The 19,811-nt window shown below is 39.5% G+C and overlaps 1 protein-coding gene across 16 annotated transcripts in view; it reads right to left on the reverse strand.

The window, feature by feature from the left end:
* Window positions 1-19,811, reverse strand: part of MAST4 (microtubule associated serine/threonine kinase family member 4) — a gene marked incomplete at its 5' end in the record, with an annotated part of 197,844 nt that overhangs the window by 130,112 nt on the left and 47,921 nt on the right. For 6 of the 16 annotated variants that reach the window (XM_083403586.1, XM_083403582.1, XM_083403585.1 and 3 more), the window contains one exon: window positions 5,591-5,665. The exons of 8 other annotated variants lie outside the window; for them this stretch is intronic. In XM_083403586.1, coding sequence (XP_083259712.1) covers window positions 5,591-5,665 — 75 coding nt within the window. Of the gene's footprint in view, window positions 1-5,590; window positions 5,666-17,855; window positions 17,927-19,811 lie in introns of those variants that run through there. 2 more of the 16 variants (XM_083403574.1, XM_083403572.1) reach the window with 2 other exon arrangements.

Here is a 19,811-nt window from a genome sequence, read left to right on the forward strand (position 1 = left end):
ACTGTTGCATTCAATGTGTCATACTTGGCACTTCAAAACAAACATTTTCTAGTCTGCTTTATCCAAAATCAAAATATTGTTCTTGTATTATGACCAAAGAATGCTAAAGATAATAAGGAGGTTGTAGTAACAACGACAACAACAACAAACTTGTCCCTTTAACTTGAAACATAAATTAGATATACAAGGGGCGTTCATTAAATATTTCCCCTGACCCACTTCCAGTTATCGTAGGAGGATGAAACTGCACATGTATAATGATACATCTCTCCATAGGTAACGTATAATTTGTAGCTCTGAACTCCTAACAGTTTCTCTATTATGGGTGCTAACGTGGAGTAACGTCTGATAATGGAACCAGTTGAATGCAGAGCTGCCATCAGGTTCTTGTACTTGAAAGGGTGCACACCACGAGAGATGTTCGATGAGATGAAAGGGACTTATGGGGAGGCTGCCCCATCGTATGGCATAGTCAAGCACTGGTATTGTCAGTTCAAGTGTGGTTGAACTTTGGTGGAATGGCTCCCATTCCTGGGCGATCACACCCCTCCATTGATGAAGACACCATTCGGAAAGTGGAGGCCGCCATTTTGGAGGATCGCCTCATAGCCGTTCGCCAACCAGCTACAGATGTCAAGATCAGTGTGGGTTCTGTAGAAAAAATAATCTATGACCATTTGCACATGGGAAAGATGTCCGCATGGTGGGTTCCCCGGCTGCTGGCGCCTTTCCAGAAGCAGGAACGAGTCACATGCTCATGGGCTCTTTTGGCCACGTGTCACAAAAACCATGAAGACTTCTTCGCCAGACTAATTACTCAGGATGAAACATGGGTCCATCATTATGACCCAGAGACTAAATCCCAGTACAAACAATGGAAGCACTCTGCTTCACCACCTCCAAAGTAGGCACGTGTCCAACTGTCAGCAGGCAAGGTCATGCTCACGGTCTTTTGGGACCAGCGTGGAGTAGTGATGATGGATATCCTGGCAAAGTGTTACACAAGGGGACCGGGACATACTACAGAAATTGCGGAAGGCCATCAAAATCGAGAGGCATGGTATGCTGACCAAAGGTGTCCTTCTCCTGCAGGATAACACCCTGGTTCACAACTCGCAGGTTGCTCAGACGGAAGCACGGTCCTGTGGCTATGAAATCCTTCCTCACCCCCCTTATTCTCCAGACCTTGCACCATCAGACTTCCACTTCTTTCCAACCATGAAGTTATTTTTGAAGGGCAAGCTTTTTCCAAATGATGAGTGCTGATTTCTGAGGTCAAGTCGTGGCTTCTGACACAAAATGCCAACTTCTACAGATGAGGTCTCCACAGCTGCATAAAGTGATGGGAGTAGTGTCTGACTCTTGCTGGTAGCTATGTAGAGAAGGACTAATAACTGTGCCCAGTTTCGTCTGTCTCAGTCCACGGCAAGTATGTCAGGGGAAATATTTAATGAATGCCCCTCGTAATATGCACACTGTGCCATTAATGAAAACATTTTAACACTATTTTTTTTTTAAAATGAGCTCCACAATAATAGCGTGGAGCCTTTCATAACTTGATATCTCTTGAAGTTCGATCAAATGAAATTCTCAACAAGAATATATCTTACAAAATACTCTTCCAAAATCAGTTTGGTTAGCTAAAAATCTCAAGCTAAACAAGAAACAGTGAATTTGTAAATATCAATTTAGTACATATGCAATTTAGTACATATAAGGTAGCAACTTACAATTAAATAGCAAAAATCCTCAGCTAACAAAAACCTGAGTTGCCCCAAGCAGCCAACCAAGAACACAACCAAGCCAGGAAATTTGTAGATTTGTATTATTTAATAATTGCTTCAACATCTGTGCATCTGAAAGGAAGGATACTAATACTGAACTAATAGAAGAACAATCCATTATTACTCATGCCAGATGGAGACTGCAATCTAGGAGATACTATGGGTCATTCTTGGTGTGATCAGATCCATAGAGACATAGTAACCAACACTTCTCTATAACCTTATAATGCCCTTCCATGACAGCAGAAATACAGAGCAGTGAAAATCTTCTTAAAACTAATCCCATTTATCCACTCAAGATATTCTTCAAATGTATGCTCTGCCTTCAAGAAAGGATATCAAGGAAACATCTTGCAGTTGTAAATTGCTGCCAGGTCAGATTCCCTAGCAAAGATTTCTATTTGAAACGTGATTTGGGATATAACAATCTAGATAGCCTCCTGCTGAGTTCTGAGATAGGAAAAGCCAAACAAAACCAAGAAAATAATAAGAAAGAAAAAGGAAAATGTTTCCATAATGTCATTTTTGCCCTAATACATTTATCTGGTTTCCTTGTTTCTGGCTAATTAGGGCAGTAATCATAGAACTTGTTTCCATGTTTGTCTGCACTGGGGGGGGGGGGTGAAATTATTTTTGCACACACACACACACACACTGCAAATGCTTTGTCATAATTGGTCATATATGTGGATTTGCAAGAAAGAGCCAATGAAACGGATATTGTGATTCCAGCCAGGTGTTTTCATAGCACTTCCAAACTATTTCATTAGAATATCTCTTTATCACTATTTTCTGTAGTGACCTTTCTGTGGGTGTCTGCTATAGAACTCCAGGACAAAATGGGGACTTGGATGGTGCCTTCCTAGAGGAGATTACCAAACATTCAAAAAGGAAATAGTCATGGGAGACTTCCAACTACCCCAATATCTGTTGGAACAAGTGTTAGAAACTGAAATATGAAAGCTAAGAACTAAATGGCACCTTAAACCTAGGTGCAAAAATCGAATGTCTAAGCACACTTTTTTATAACAAGAATACAAAGCTGAAAACAAATGAACTGCAGCTAAAATCTTATATTTATTTTTCACATAGTCTAGTCATCATCTGAAAACTGCAAAAAAAACAACCAAAGCCATGCTTCCATTGCCTACCTCCCTAATATTCTTAAGAGGGTCTCTTCAGAGAGTGGCTGAAAGTGGGGAGGAAGAAAAAAGGTCCTCCTTTCCTTCCACTCTGCAGTTTTCAGTGGAAATCTTAGGCACAGTACTGCGCCCAGAGCTCAGAAACTGCTTGCGCTAATGAAATTCCTTATCACAAAACGCATCTAGAATGGGAGTTTCGAAGACTGGTTGGGACTCAAATTCTGCAAGAACATAAGGTCCAACAAATTCCTATTGCCTCACTGCCAATTTCATTTGCCAGAAGGTGGAAGAAGCAACAATGGGATCACCTCTCTTAGACCTGGTCCTCCCCAACAAGGAGGAACTGATCAACCAAGTGGAAGTACTGGAGAACCTTGGAAGGAAGTGATTGTGTTCTCTTGGGATTCATTTTATACAGGAAAAGGAAAGCTGAGTATAATCTGACATGCACTCTGGACTTTAAGAAGGGTGATTCAAAAAGCTTAAGAAGTCCCATGGTCAGAAATTCTCAAAGAGAAGGGAGTCCAAGATGGATGGAAGCTTCTTAAAGGTGAAATATTGAAGTTGCAAAGGCAGGGAATTCTAACAAGAAAGAAAAATGGGAGACGTCTAAAGAAACCAGTGTGGATACATAAGGAGCTTACAGATAAGCAGAGATGTAAGAAGGGAATGTATTAGAAATGGAAGAAAGGAGAAATCACAAAAGAAGAGTATACACAACTAGCCAACAGTTGCAGGGAAAAGGTCAGGCAGGCCAAAGCAACTCCCATCTCTTGCGGGGGTGCAAGCACCGTCCGTTAAGAGTTTGGGTGTAATCTTCGATACCTCCCTCTCTATGGAGGCGCAGATTACAGCTATAACAAAGGCGGCATTTTTTCATCTCCGCCAAGCTAAGCAGTTGGCCCCTTATCTCTCTCGCCCTGACCTAGCCACTGTGATCCACGCGACGGTCACCTCCAGACTGGATTATTTTAACTCGCTCTACTTGGGGCTGCCCTTGAGACTGACCCAGAAACTCCAGCGGGTGCAGAATGCCGCGGCGAGACTCCTTATGGGGTCTTCGCTGCGAGATCACATTCATCCGGTACTATACCAGCTGCACCGGCTCCCTGTGGAGTACAGGATCAGGTTTAAGGTGCTGGTTTTAACCTTTAAAGCCCTATACGGCCTAGGACCCTCATACCTACGGGACCGCCTGTCCTGGTATGCCCCACAGAGAAACCTACGGTCTGCAAATAAAAACATCCTGAAGGTCCCAGGCCTCAGAGAGGTTAGGCTGGCCTCAACTAGAGCCAGGGATTTCTCGGCTGCGGCTCCAATCTGGTGGAACACTCTGTCACAAGAGACTAGGGCCCTGCGGGACCTGACATCTTTCCGCAAGGCCTGCAAGACAGAGTTGTTCCACCAGGCCTTTGGTCAGGGCCCAGCCTGACTCCCTCCTCTGGCAACCTGCACAGAATTTTGCTTAACGGTTGCCATTAATTTGATTTTAATTAATTATTATAATGAAATGTTTTTAGAATGTTGGATTATTTGATTGTTTGATTATTTGATTGTTGTTAGCCGCCCTGAGCCCGGCTTCGGCTGGGGAGGGCGGGATATAAATAAAATTTATTATTATTATTTGCAAAAGAGGTTAAAAATAAATTGAAAAGGTTTATTTGGCAATGTTTAAAGCAAGAGGAAGAACAAGTGGTATCCCCTTTGTATGGCGAAGACTGAGAAATGCTACTGAGTGACAGCGGGAAGGTGGAACTGCTCAATGCCTACTTTGTCTCTGTCTTCGTCCAAAAGGAAAACAGCGTCCAACCTGGTGATAACAGAATAAACAATGCAAGCAAGGAGCTGCAGCTCAAGATACGAAAAGAGGTAGTAAGGAAACAACTAGCTCCTTTAAATGAATTCAAATCTCCATGGCCTGATGCACCCAAGGATGCTAAAGGAGTTTGCAGATGAAATCTCAGGGCATCTATCTATAAACTTTGAGAATTGTTTGAAAACTGGGGACTGCAGGCAGGCAGATGTTTTCCCCCATCTTCAAAAAGAGGAAAAAAGAAGACCCAGTTAACTACTGACCAATGAGCTTGAAATTAATGCCAGAAAACACTTGGTCTGTGAGCACTTAGAAATGGATGCTGTGATTACTAAGATGTAGCGTGGGTTTTTCAAAAATAAGTCATGCCAGACGAATCCCCCCCCCCCTCTCTCATTTTGCTAGTTTGGGCTGAGTTCTCCAATCTGTTGAATTCAGGTTCTGTATTCTGCTGCATTGGCTTCCCATTCCAGTTTGGGGTCATCTACAAATTTGATGAGCATCTCCTCAATACCTTCATCCAAGTCATTGGCTAAAGATGTTGAACAACAGCAGGCCCAGGAAAGAATCCTGTGCCCATTCGTCACTTTTCCCCAGATGACAAGGAACCATTAGTGAGCACTCATTCAGTCAGACAACCAGCTATAAATCCACCTAACAGACATCTCATCTAACCCACATGTTACCCAGCTTCTCTGCAAGAATATCATGGGGGATTCTGTCAAAAGCTTTACTGAAATCAAGATATACTATGTCCACAGCATTCCCCTAATCCACCAAGGTAATGTTCAGGAAAGCTTTGAAATTTTTCCCTTGTTTAGCACATTTAAGTTCCACTTAAGTTAACTCACTTTTGTAGTGGCTGGTTCCACTAGTCTCTGGCGATGTCTTGTTGAGCTGAAATGGCTCTTCTGAGGTGTCCCTTCCTGACAGTGAATAAAAGGTGGCAAAGGGGGGGGGGACAAAAAGGGGAAAGATGGATCATGGGAAGGGATGGAATGGAATGGAAAATGACCAGGGAAGGGAGAAGGAGACTATTTAACTAAAGTGTACTTTCACTCTGTTTCTAAAAAATCAATAAACAATTGCAACATTAATGTAAAGATACAGAGAGAGTCAGTAATAATACAATGTGATAACTTTGGATGGATCACATCCATAGTAAAGTGATAGTTCTATTAGTTTCAGTGGGAGACATTTAAGCACTTGCTTAACTCACTGAATTCAACAGATCTTCACAGTGTTCAATGTTAGATTATATCCTATATGTCTAATAAATACAGTTTTTTTAAAAACGCACCTGCTGTCCATATTAATTTTATTATAGGTAGCCCTGAACCAAATACTTACTATACCCTTGGCATTAAGTACTAAGATTTAATATATAAAAACTACATTTTTAATATCAAAAATAACTTTTAACATCTACATCATTCAAAACAACTGCTTTTAATTATTAAATTAGTTATTTCCTAAACAATACACCTTTTAAATATGTTAAATTAATGGATTAAACCCATTTGCACTTACTTACACACTTGTGCTGTTGGTAAGTAAATTTTGTTTATAAGAGAAACAATGGCACCTTGTAATGTTTAGAAAATTGGGGTGCTAGAAAGTTCTTTTTTATATCAAGTGACATTTTAAATGTGAAGTTTACGGCTGCAATGGTCTAGGGCAGAGATGGGGAACCTGCAGTCCTCCAGATTTGGGGGAGACTACAACTCCCAACAGCCTTGATCACTGGCCATATTGGTTGAACCTGATGGTTCAATAGAATCAGGAAGGCCACAGGTTTCCATCTCTGATCTAAGTTGGTATCATCCTGCTTGGTATCTCCATAATATTCTACCTATGGTATACATGCAAAATGCTCTATCTCTACCTTCACACACCAACCCACTCATGACATTCAAGAGATTTTAAAAATCAGCATGATGTGGATATGGAAATGATAAGAAAGCAAGTTAAAACTACTGTAATATCACATCAGCACTTTAAATGCATGCAGATAGGGTCTCATACATACAGGATTCACAGGGAATCAGGGAATCAGGATCAATCAAGTACTTAGCACATGAGATTTAAGGTATCTTAATTCCTACTTTGTGTCTTTCATTTAACTTCCTAAAATAAACCTAGCATTCAGAGCGTAACACAGAGCATGTGTTTTTAAAACACACATGCACAATATATCTTGTGTGTCCTCGTTATATCACAGTAGATCTGTATTTATTTATTTATTCCAGTTTATTAAAATGGGGGCCTGCCTTCCATGCCTTCCAAGGCTCCTCCTCTCCCAGATGTTTCCCAAGCAGTCTCAAACTTTGTCTGCACCCTTCTGGTCTCTGTTCTGCTCTCCTCATTATTCTGAGCATTCTTAGGGTAGGAGAGCTTGCTGCAACAGGAGAGGGAGATCCCCTGGATTCTTCAGCAGCCTCTTGACCCTGCTCCTCTGCTTCCGCCTTGAGTCTGAACTGCTCCCTGTCACAGGCCCTTTCTGCTCAGTAAACCCTGTTACCCCTTCAGCATTCAGCTCCTCCTCCCAATCTTCTCCCTCTGACCTCTCCTACATGTCCTACCACCAATCCCCTGGCTCTGAGCCTTCCTCCTCTGAGGTTCCCCGGCTGGTGCTTCCCACCACTCTTCATCCAGCCAGTCCCTAATCTGACACAGCTCTGAAACACCTGGGTTCTCAGTATAACACCTCACCAGACTAGAAGCATTATCAAAATTCATAGGAGTACATACTACACTTGGGAGCTGGCCTGGAGGGCCAGATTCTGGCATGAGGTCCTGAAAACAGGTTGACAATACTCTTGGTATACTGGCCAACCTGCTACCCAATGGCTGAATTGTCTCCAGTGTGGCTTTGAAGGAGTCCAGGCCTGTGGCCCTAGACAACTTCAACAGCCCAGCCAAGGATCAATGTAAAGTTATGTAGCAGTGTCTAGCATCTTGCCAATGTTATCTGTCCACTTGCTGTTAGACAAGGTCTTCCCATCAAGTGTTGTGATCAAGTGTCATAGGGGTAACTCATTGATGTGGAAGACACAAACCAACCAAATCAGCTTACGACCAATCTTGACCTCTACCCAATGCACGATACCACCCTTCCAGCCAGTGATAACATTTGTAGAATCAACTCCAATGGCCTACAGCCTCTTACCAATGCCCTTATTCATGAAATCTACAAAATTATGAACAATAACCTCAGTTAGTTTTTCTCTCTTTGGGCCTTTCTCCAGAGTGCAGAGGTGGAGATATCTTTCACCTGGCTCACTGCACACAGAATAATGCTGTTCTCTGATAATGCTGGGGGAACTGCTGATCCACATTGTCTGCTTTCAGAATAACTTTAGTTGTATTTTCATGGCCGTCAAAAAAGATGCAGTCCTGTTCACCCTTCTGGCAAAGATTGTCAAATTCCTGATCCAGGGATTTTCATAACGTTTTCTTGGGCCCTCTTGACTTTATTATGGTCAACTATAAGCCTCTTGTCCTCTTCAGTGATAAAGGCAGCATCCATAAAGGTGGCAGTAGTGGTGGCAGCTGTAGCACACAGGCCAACACCGTTTCTGATGCTCTGCAGAACCACATTATGTATTTCTAATGTGATGTAATCTGTCTTTTTATTAGAATTGGAAGGTGTACTTGGTTTTCCTAATGTCAATTCTTAACTTCCCACATTTCCAACTTGGGCATCAGCCATTTATTATTCATTTTCATCAGCAGAGAAAATATTTCATTTGATGATATTGAAGCATCCTGCTTACTGTTCTGCTTATATTGAGTAAGACTTCTTCTCTCGCCTTCTTGCCACTTCCTCCTTTTGACTTGTCTGTTATACTCAGGCAGATCTGGCAAGCCAATCAGATGTGGTCCAGCAGAACCAGTCCTCTCTCTCTCTGAGTTTTAATGAAAACAATTTCCTTCACAGGGATCTTCATCTCAATAAGGTATATACAGTTAATGTGAGCTTCCTTTTTGCAACTAACAATGTGTAAAATATGCATAATATAAAAATAATAACAAAAATATTGATATATAACATTAACTGCAAGAATTTGGCATCATTTTTAATTATTTTATGCAATTTTACACACATTCTCCACAATTTTTTTTTAATAAGGCCAGTTTGAAGTTACTGGCACTTCCACAAAAACATAAAAATGTCAATATTTTTATGTAGTTATTTACACTGCAAAACTAACCAAAATATGTTCTGAATTCCCAAGTCATGTTAAACTTTTTAGCACCCCACATTTTTGGAATTTAAAAGTGGAGAAATTCAACACATCCTATGTTATATATAATTATCAAGTTACTGATAAACATACAGCCTCTTCACCATCAAGTTTACAAAAAAAATGTTTTCTATACAGTAATTCATTTGATGCGTTAACAAAGCTGTCTGGAGAGATAATAGCTCAAAAGAAATTATCCTTCAATAAGTGCATTTCCCAAAGGTCATTTTATTACTAAGACAGATAATTGGCACTGCCACAATCTGACAAACTATAGTTCTATGCAATGGGAAGTGGCATGAACATGACATATCATATGAGTAGAAGCTTTCTTTAATTTATGCAAGAAACAAGTGTTTATATCAATGTTAAAAATGTATCTGAAAATTCGGTGGTCAAATATCTCAGATTAGGTCATAATCTTAATGAAAATATATAGTATTGTTAAGAAAAAATATCAAAGGAGGCAGAAAGACAATTATTCTTAGAAACATATTCATGCAATTAGATGAGAGATATACTTTTACCATATTGTCAAACAGTAATAAAGTAATAGTCTTGTCTGGAAGGTAGGAACAGAAGCAATTACTTTCAAATTTGTCCATTTCAATCTGAGAACCTGCCACGCACAATTTAGGTAACTTCTATTAAAAATAGAAAGAATGAATATTGGTCCATATCCAAATACTGAAAACATCAAATATTGATAATTCTAAGGAACAGGTTGGCTGATTTGGAAAGTACAGCTAACTAGCATTCAGAGGACCGTGAAAATGGTGCTTGGTACAGGTCCAAAAATGCAATGGAATTGGATTCAAACCATCCTTGGATACCTCTATAGAGACATATTGCTTGCTAAAGGATTTGACATGAAGGAACATTAAGTTTATGGTTTTCCTTTCAAACAGAACACCAAACAGTCAGCTTTGTAACATATTGTACACATTATCAAGAAATGTTGGTGCAATTATCAAAAGGCATTAATGAGAAGTACGATACAAGCTGTAGACATTTAGTTTGGCCAAATGCCAAACGCTCCAGCTATTAATGTAGCAGCTCTTTTTTCTGCTACACGAGGCCACTAGACTACAGAAGGAGTGAACCCATGGGAAACAGTGTTAACTCTTTTGTGAAGCTTAATATAGCTTTAATAATAGTACAATTGACTGTTACAAATAAAGAGCCTTTGAGATAGCTTGGCAAACACATAATGATAGATAAATGGCTTGAAAACATCAGACAAAGCAAGCAAATACACTGCTCTCTGTTATGCCAATAGAAGCATCACCTAATCAGAAAATAATTTGAGCAGTGAGCCCAGTATAGAAACACAATCATAGTGTTTTGTTCTGATGTACAAGCTTCTGATAAGGATCACGTTCTCAAGAAATACATTCTTCCTGTTTGCAGCTGAACCTGGCTGTGCAGAGAGCTGGTTCATTGGTTACCTGAAACTCATTTCCACCTGCCTCTTCAGAGCAGTTTAAGGATGGGGTTAAAGTGAGAAATGTCTATGAGCATACATGCAGCATTTTTAATTTTAAGCTCCCACATAAAGCATGTGTGGCAGGATAGGCAAAAGAATATACTGGTTTTGTGATTTTATTTTGTTGCAGTATATTTTTATCATACAGCATTGTATAAATATTTTTTTATAAATAGATAGGTAAATAAATAAATAAATAAATAGTGAACTGGTGTTTAATTCACTAATACACCTGTCAATGGCATTCCAAACAAGGGAGGAAGCTACATTCACCTCACTGGGGAAAATATGCATTTTGACTCCTGTTTGCCAAAATTGTGGATTTAAATTGTGTGGAGCTGAAAATGAGGTCAAAAGGTATGTCATCTGAAAGCCACTGCATTATTCTGTTTTAGAAATGTGCACAACAGCTATTGATGGGCATCATTTAAGCACTATAAGAACAATGCAGAAGTTTCCTATTGTTATGACAGAATAAAGATGTTTAGCATCCAGAACAGTACTCAACTAAACCTGTAAAATGCATCTAAAAACTACAAAACAGTGAAAACTGAACTTCTGACCTACTATAAAAATATTAGATTACATGCAGCTATGGTTTCAGAGTGTGCAATCAAACTTTTGTATGCTCAAGTGCATAACTGAGAATATTAAGAGTATTAATGGTGTATAGCCCATTATAAGAACAACAACAAAAACCCATGTGGAATATATGAAACAAGACCTCTGTCCCTAGGGGGAAACAGTGTTTAGCTCCATTCTGATCCATTTAGTATATACTAAAAATGCTCTTTATTCCTTTTTTAAAAATGGTCTAATGAGCAGGTTTTCTTTTCTGTACCATTATTTTTTTCATTACCATGCAATTACTATGGTAAATACTGATTAGGACGTCTAATTTCTCAATAATCAATTAAATCAACAAAAGGAACAATCCCACACAAAGTCTCTGGAATCTTCTACTATCTCACTTCCTCATATATAAAGCATTGTTTTTCATTAATACATATAGTAATGCTTCAGCTCATTTGTGTACTTCCAGGCCCTTACCAAAGAAAAATCATTGCACTATGAGCAACAGGATGCAGAGCTTCCTTTCCCACCAGAACATCTAATTACCCTAGATTTCTGAGACCAGGAATGCTAAAAATTAGGTCAGAACTCAATCTAGACTATTGTTTATATTTCTTGTACTTGTTATGAGTTTCTTTCGATAAGCAATTTTGTAAGCAATCTTCATTTGATTTCACTGACACTTTGAGTACTTATTTTCTCTCTGTTTCACACACAGGGGTGGTGGGGCAGGGGGACTGGATTACAATGAAAAGGAACTGTGTACATACCATGCAATTTCCTCTGAGTTTTCAAACAGCTTGTCTTGTTGGCTGTTGGGAGTTCCAGCTCCTTGCATGGTTCCCTCACCCACTCAAAGGACTCATTTGATTACAACCTGAATCTGCAGTTTGATCATACTTTCTGTGAGAGCAGAAATATGCCCAAACGTACTATAAATGATTAAATCCCCCTAATGGTTCCTTCACCTGGAAAAGTTCTTTGGAAGAACAAAAGTAAAAGGCCTAGATTGCTTCCCTTTGAACTTCATCCAGAAGAAGAGCTTGCCCTCTCCAAACCAAGAAAGCACTGTCTCAGAGAGGCATCTGTGCAGAAGCCAGTAGCAGGCAGCAGCGCCCCCTTCTGCTGGCCTCCTTCACTGGGCTGGCTTGCTCTCGTGATGAGAGATCAGTAGGCCAAACAGCCTCGGCTTCCCCTGGATTGAACTGCCTTGACTGGGGAATTTGCCGCTGTAACTACCTATCATAACTCTAACTGCAATAGCATATAAATTTCTGCTGAGGCCGTCAGGAACACGGGCAGTGGCGGGTGCTGCTTTTGCTTGCACAGACCTTCTCTCTTTTCCTAACTTTCTCTAACTGAAGACAATGTTTGTGGCTTGTCAATATAAAAATTAGTTGCAACCCAACTGACTCACTCAGCAATTGAGTGAGGATTGGAATTTTTGCAAAACCCTGATCTGAAGTCTCCATATTTATTGAGTCCTGGTGTGCATAAGGACTATTCCTTATTGGGATTTCACTGGAGTTTCTATAGTGGCATTAAGGCTGCCCCCACAGGTATTTTGTGCCACACAGATTCTGAAAGAGGCGAGATGGAAGGTTTCTGCCTTTAGGAGCTACACAACATAGGCAGAGGAGAAGAGCTTTCAAGGGCTGGCTGGAAAAATGGGCTGCACACCTAGTGTGCAGTAACCAACACTGCAGAGGGCTTACACTGCTTAGCAACTCTGCAGCACTATCACCATCATGGAGTAGCTGAGGGCCTCCTCTTCTGGACAGCAATTAATATCTCTGTTGCTCTCACTGCTTTGCAGCAGTGGGTTCTATAGCCACCGTCTCCTGTTCCAGACAAAGAGGCAGGCAGTCACTGACGGACTTGACATCTGCTTTGGTGTTAGCCACCTTGTGATTTAGTAAGGTTGGGAGCATGCAATGCAATATCCTGGTCTTCTTGAACTGGTTGTGGGGAAAAGCCCTGCCACAGAGGCTGACCAACATTTTAGGCTGAAATTGGTCTTCAACAGAACCAGTGGTCCTCTCAAAATGAAAATTATGTTCCTTGATGTAGAAGGTATGCCCTGAAACTGAAAGGTTCAATTGACAGACCTCTGAATACTTTTTAAGGACATATTAAGCTGTCCACTAACTAAATTTACATAAAATTATAAGCAATTTACAATCCCTTTTCCGAAATCTTTGTATTTATCAAATCCTTTATGCTGTCATCATTTTCTTCTCTTTCACTGCTCTCCTCTCCATTCTACAGTTGTCTGCAATTTAATTTTCCCCCACAATCCCAATGCACCATGGGTGATATACACTGAACCCTGCACCCCAGTAGCACAGTGGGTATGGCTGCTAACCAGTAAGTTGAGGGTTCCAGCCCACCCAGGGACAGTGAAGGGGGTTGGAATAAATGACCCCCAGGATCCTTTCCAGCTCTACAATTCTATGATTCTATAAGATCTCTAAGTTTACCAGAACCACACCTTATGATCAACCATTTCCCCTTATGCCTCTGTCTATATTGCGGTTTCTATAAATGAACTGGAACACTTCTACAGTTCAACTCCTAGTAAGTCCTAATACTGTAATCTCAGTCTTTCTAGAATCCTGTACAATGGGAGCTTCCTCTGACTTCATGATAAGGGTCATATTTTGTGATTGTTCCAGCGGAAATAATGTTTAAAAATATTTGGCACCTTTGATTTTAAAAGTTTTAAATTCTGTATCCAATGTCATTATCTCAAAGACTTCCACCTTTACAATGGGTCTTCTCCTCCCTTTCTTCTTCCTGCATGCTCCCACCACCAAGTACAAATCTGTTTTCGAGTTCGCCCAACAAAGCAGATTTGGGAGGCTTGGTAAGAGAAGAAGTCATTTTGCACAGGCAGAAGTCCTTGTGCTGACAGGATGGCCTTGTGGGATAGAATGTATATTTGTGGGATAGAATGTATATTAAAAAAATTGTTTTACAAATCACAATAAAATTCTAAAAATTTAAGAAAAAGCACAGAACTTGACAAAACACAACCAGATATACCCAATCACAATGGACGGAGTAAAAATCACAGCCAGTTGCACCTTAGAAGACAATGAGATGTGGAACAAGGTTTCAGAAGGTGAATGAAACTCCATTTTATGATGTGGTGTTGAGTTAAAGTTTGTAAGTCAACCCAGTACATTTCACTGCAAGACAAGGTATAAACAAATAAATGTATTAACAAGATAAAATTGGGAGGCAGATTATGTGAAAACAAACATAAGAACATAAGAAAAGTTCTGCTGGATCAGACAAAAAGCCTACCAAGTCCAATACCCTGTTTTCTACATTAGACAATGAGATACCTATGGAAAGGCCATAAGAACATGAGGACAATAGCCCACTTCTGCTGCTGTTCCATATTCAAATAACCCACTTCATCCAGCAACCATTATTCAAAGCCATCATGATTCCTAGTCACTGAGAACATGCATTTTTCTAATTCCCTTTTAAAACTCTCCAAGACGTGGTAACAGCCACCAATTTGAGGAACTGAATTCCATAATATACTTATGCACTGTGTGAAGAAGTACTTCCTTTTGTCTGCCATGAATGTCCCACCACTCATCTTCCCTAGATGCCTTGGCCACTGTACTCCATGTTCTAGTAACTTCCAGATTGGATTATTATAATGCATTCTATGTGTGGCTACCCTTAAAGATGGCTCAGAAACATTTTGCTCCAAAATGCAGCAAGCAGATTACTGGCTGGGGTTCCTTTCATATCTCATATAACAGCTGCACCGGTTGCCAGTTCACTTCCGACCCAAATTCAAGGTGCTCAAGTTATTGTTTAAAGCTCTAAATGACTCGTGCCCCCAAATACCTGAAAGATCGCCTCCTTCCCTAAAGACCCTCTCTTGTGCCAATCTTGGCAGAAGCAGCACTCTTAGTTGTTCTATCGCTCTTAAAAGCTTGGGGGGGTGATGGTCCAGGAGGGGGCATTCTCTGTGGCAGCCCCTAACTGTAGAACTCCCCACATCATCTGTCTCTGTCAACAGTGCCATATTTTATGCCATCCAAAGTCATATGGGAAGTTCTAATAGAAGGGCATAACAGCATAAATGAGATCAGAATTAATCATATAGTTAATCATATTTAGTGTTTATAATTAATCATATATAGTGTTTCCTATGAAAAGCATTCCAAGTCACTGTCCCTTGAAGATCTATGCTAGATGATGAAAAAGACAAGTATCAATTCTACAAACTATATAAAATGTTTGGGCCTCCTCATGACTCAAGGTGTATTTAACCAACAAGCTGTAAAAGGATGCCTCAATATCACATTCCCACATCAAAGGCTAATGCATATAAAATACTGTGATCATAGTATCTCCCCTGCCAGGTAAGTAGCATATAACAAATATACTCTGGTTTCTCTTCAGATCACATACAAAATATTATGATGTTGAGGATATACCTTGCACCAGGAGCTGAGATCAGCTGAAACAATCAAGTCTACAGGGCCATTTATCAGACATGACAGTTCCACTAGACAGCACCATACGCAGATGCACCAGCAAAACAAGGGTAGGTGGGTGTGTTTTGCCACCTACATTGCTATGAAATTCTGTTCTTTAAAAAAGATGCTGCCACAGATTGTCTGCTACATATAGGTACAATATGTGCCCCTCAGCTGCCTCTCTGCTGAATAGTTTGAAATGCACTGTATGCCAGATATCTACATACATTAGGAAGGTCTCTGTCCCTCAGCCAATCCTCGTCCCAAAATTCATGTTCCTTCACACATTAGGAGAGAAAAAATGTACCCATGTCAAGTTAACACACATATCAATATCTGCAATAATTTTATACTGAATCAGATATATTCTTATGAAAGCTTTTATGGAGTGTTAAGAGCCCTCACAGAGGAAAATAAAGTAACTGATACACCTCAGTGTAGAGGTGCTCTTTAATAAAAGAGACCATAAGGCACAGTGACATCAGCAAACCTAGCCACGTGTCAACAATGCTAATTGATGCTTTAAGGACTCATATTTTTCATGCAATCATACAAGCACAATGGTAGAAAGACAGAGTGCAATGCATAAAGAAAAGGAGAATAACAATAAAATATTTTGCTTTAGCAAGTACTAAATGCATACTGGTAAAGTGGAGGATAGGTCTTCCCTCTAGGCATGATACTTGCTAGATTTTGACACCTTAATTTTCAATAAAAGAGGGGGAGAAGTATACGGATTGTTTAAAACTTTTTGAAAGCATACTACAGAAGTTAATACACCGAAGAGTGTGGTGGTGTATTTTTTGAGAAATTGCTTGATTTTTATTGAAGATAGAAATGTCCTTTACAATAAAAACAGACTGGTTTTATGCAAGCACTATATTTACTAAAAATGTAAGAACTTTGGCTTTTTAAATCCTATAGTCAAGAAATTTGTTTATACTTGCAGCAACAATAATAAGCATGGTTCACTTTAGCCACAGTCATTCCAATGTTTTAGGATACATGAGTTCAACATGAGGGTCTTATTATAAACTATGATTTTTCCAATAGTATCAATGAAACAAAGGAAACTGTATTATTTTTTTAAAGGCTCCAGAGTCCAGAAAGCAATTTTCTCAAAATGCCTCAACCAGCTCAAGTTATCTAGCATTGATAGTTTGTACTGTGATATGGTATTGTTGGTACATGAAAACCACTACACTTCATAACACTGAGCAGTTAACAAAGCATCTTTCAGTATGGACTTGCAGTTAAGAGCTGAAGAGTTTACAAAACTCCCAGCACTCTAAAAATATACAAAGCTGCAATTTAAAGCCCCTCTGTACGACATACTGAAACAATGGGGCTGTATAGCAAACATGAGGAAGGAAGTTTAGTCAAAGATGAATGACCAAAGCATATTCATTCCTAAACAATAGGCGGCAACAATGAAGTTTAAAAGTATTGGTACACCCACCTTCAGTTTACATTACTTTGTTTAAAATTCATATATCAAATGTTGGTTCATATAAAATATTGAAGTGTTTGTGCTTAATCCATTAATGTGTTTTTTAAAAATACTTTTAAAATTATTTGCCACTCATAAGTCCAGACAACAAAGGTATTAACATGCCTGAACAGAAAAATATCGTAACTTTGAAACCTTTAGTGACAGGACAAGTATTCTGAAGTTATTTATTTGGCAATGTATTCAATGATTGCCATAGTTTTGTTCATATCCCCCCCCAAAAGGTCCCAGTAGTATAGTTCCTCCCCCCCCATTTTTACAACAAAAACGAAAACACATCCACCTATGAACTGGAAATCAATCACACTCTAGCATAACTTTGTGCTTTATTCCTAAAACATAATACTACAAGTTTCAAACTTGCAATGAAAAAAACCCTCAGTACCCATGTATACTATTTAATTCTGAGAATAAACCTTTAATAGTTACCAACATTTATTTGAATGCTAAATGGTTCCACACTTAAGGTTATTTTTGCACATGTCAGTCATCATAATGCTACTAAATATCACATTTGTAGCTCTTTAGTGTCAGCTTATATTAAAAATCAAACTTCTTTCCTCAAGGAAATGTTGCTAGAGAGAATTATTTTTCACCCCTCCTGGGGAAGGAAGGCAGACAGTTTTCTGACAAGGAATTCTTTGATGAGCCATCTATCATGCTGTACTTGTGGCATGACACCCAACACTTTAAAATTATCCCTAGGTTTTTGCATAATACAGGAATGCAAATCAAACTTTTACAACACAATTCCTCACTGAGAAAGCATAACTCATGAACTAGGTAACCTACCTGAAGCCCTCGTCTCCTCAGAATGCTGGACTCGTCCATTGCTTCCCTCATTCCTTCCACAACAATATAGCCATGCTGTACTATCTCAGACTTCAGCACACTTAATTCAGATCCTAGCAGCTGCTAAACACTTACATCACAGCTTATCTGATTGGAGAGGAATAGTCAGCTGACTACGGCCAGTTATTCTCTCAGTAACTTCTGAGCTCATGAATGCTTGCAGTACTGTGTTACAAAGCAGCAAGTGGGCTCCAGACACCTAGCACGTTTATCTAGGCAGGAGCAGCTATTCAGCAGAGGAAATCCTGCAAGAGCACTGCTACGCTCCGAAAACAATAACCCCGGCATCCTGTGCTAACAGCAAACTGTTTTAAGCACAGACTATAGGTCAAGCTTTTGAGAGGAAGTGTGAGGTCAAAATGTCTGAGTTAATCAGCAGTGACACCTCAAGAGAAGGCAAAAGCCGATAGAGGAAAAAACGAAGCATAGCTGGTCACTCAAGCAGCACAACAAAGTCTGGCTCTCATCGTTTCAATGACATCAAAGGTGTGGGGAGGGGGGAAGGCAGAACACGAGAGATCTATGGCAGCTTTCCAATCAACACTGGTGTTTATTCTAAAAACATTAATGCAAAATTGTTTAGCTTGCTAGAATGTATGCTCTACCTATATATTTCAAAGCTTTTAAAATATTAATATTCATAGTATTAATACCTCATAAAATACAGTCATCGGTTAAACAGTTAACCTATGCTAAGGAGATGAAGTAGTAGATACAAATATTATTTCTCCCCCTCATCATGCATAATTTCACACTCTGTTTCCACTTGTTTACTCTGATCATTTCCATTTTATTCCAGTTCAAGACTGCAAGGAGCTGAATATTAAGTTTTTATTGCTTGAATATTGCCACAGCAATAGGGATACCACAATGCCAGATTATGAGAAATCATCTTTCCCCATTTTCAGATTCCTGTATTTAGGTAATGCAGACTAAGTATCAAAGAAGAGAAAGAGGAACCAACTTGCCCCTTAACCATAGTCACACATCTTTATCAGAGTTCATGATTTCTGGTCAAATGAATCTCAAAAGGAAAAAGAGAAAGCTATTTGATTTGCCTTATCAGTACAGCTGAGGTTAAAGCAATGATTGATTTTTTTTTGAAGCTGTCATCAGGCTATTAGGCTTGATATCAATTGATTAGAGTGTGTCATTAAAAATTGCTTAGGGATTTAACAGTCTATCCGCCAACTAAATCAATTGCATTTCATGCTTCAGAAATGGGCTCTGCATCTCTCTTTAGGTTTACAGGACAAACTCTTGTGAACAAGTATTTAATTCCTAACTCAAGAGAGGATTCTTTCAAATATACTAATGAGTTGTCATGAAGATTATTCTTCTGATACCATTTCAAGAGCTGCTTCACATACTACTTCCAGTATATGAGTGTTCATACTTGGGCTGGAAAGAACACCCACCATAATCAGATAGGAATGGCTAGCATGAGAATGGTTTTCAGTCTGGTGTGCACACATCAATATGACTCCAAAAGTATTTGGTTCACAATATACATACACTGATAAAGTCATAAGCATTTTTACAAAAATTAAGCATGTGAACATCCTGAAGCAAAGGCACTAAGAATACACCTTTATACTGGAATTATAAAGTAAATACACCAACATTCCATCAACAGTTATATGGACAAACCCAGGAAACACTTCGGATACTAAGCAAAGTCAATTTTTGTTAAAGAGACTGAATAAAACCTGGAGCAAATTTCTTCCATTTTCTTTTCCACTGCCTCCCCCACAGCAATGATAGGTTGAATTTAAGACATGCCCATCAATTTCCCTTCAGATGGGTCTAGATCCACATTATAATAAACAAAACTTAATTACAGTCATAAAAGGTAAAGGTAAAGGGACCCCTGACCATTAGACCCAGTTGTGGCTG

This window comes from Podarcis tiliguerta, assembly GCF_965153285.1.
Source record: "Podarcis tiliguerta genome assembly, chromosome: 11".
Classification (NCBI taxonomy): Eukaryota; Metazoa; Chordata; class Lepidosauria; order Squamata; family Lacertidae; genus Podarcis; species Podarcis tiliguerta.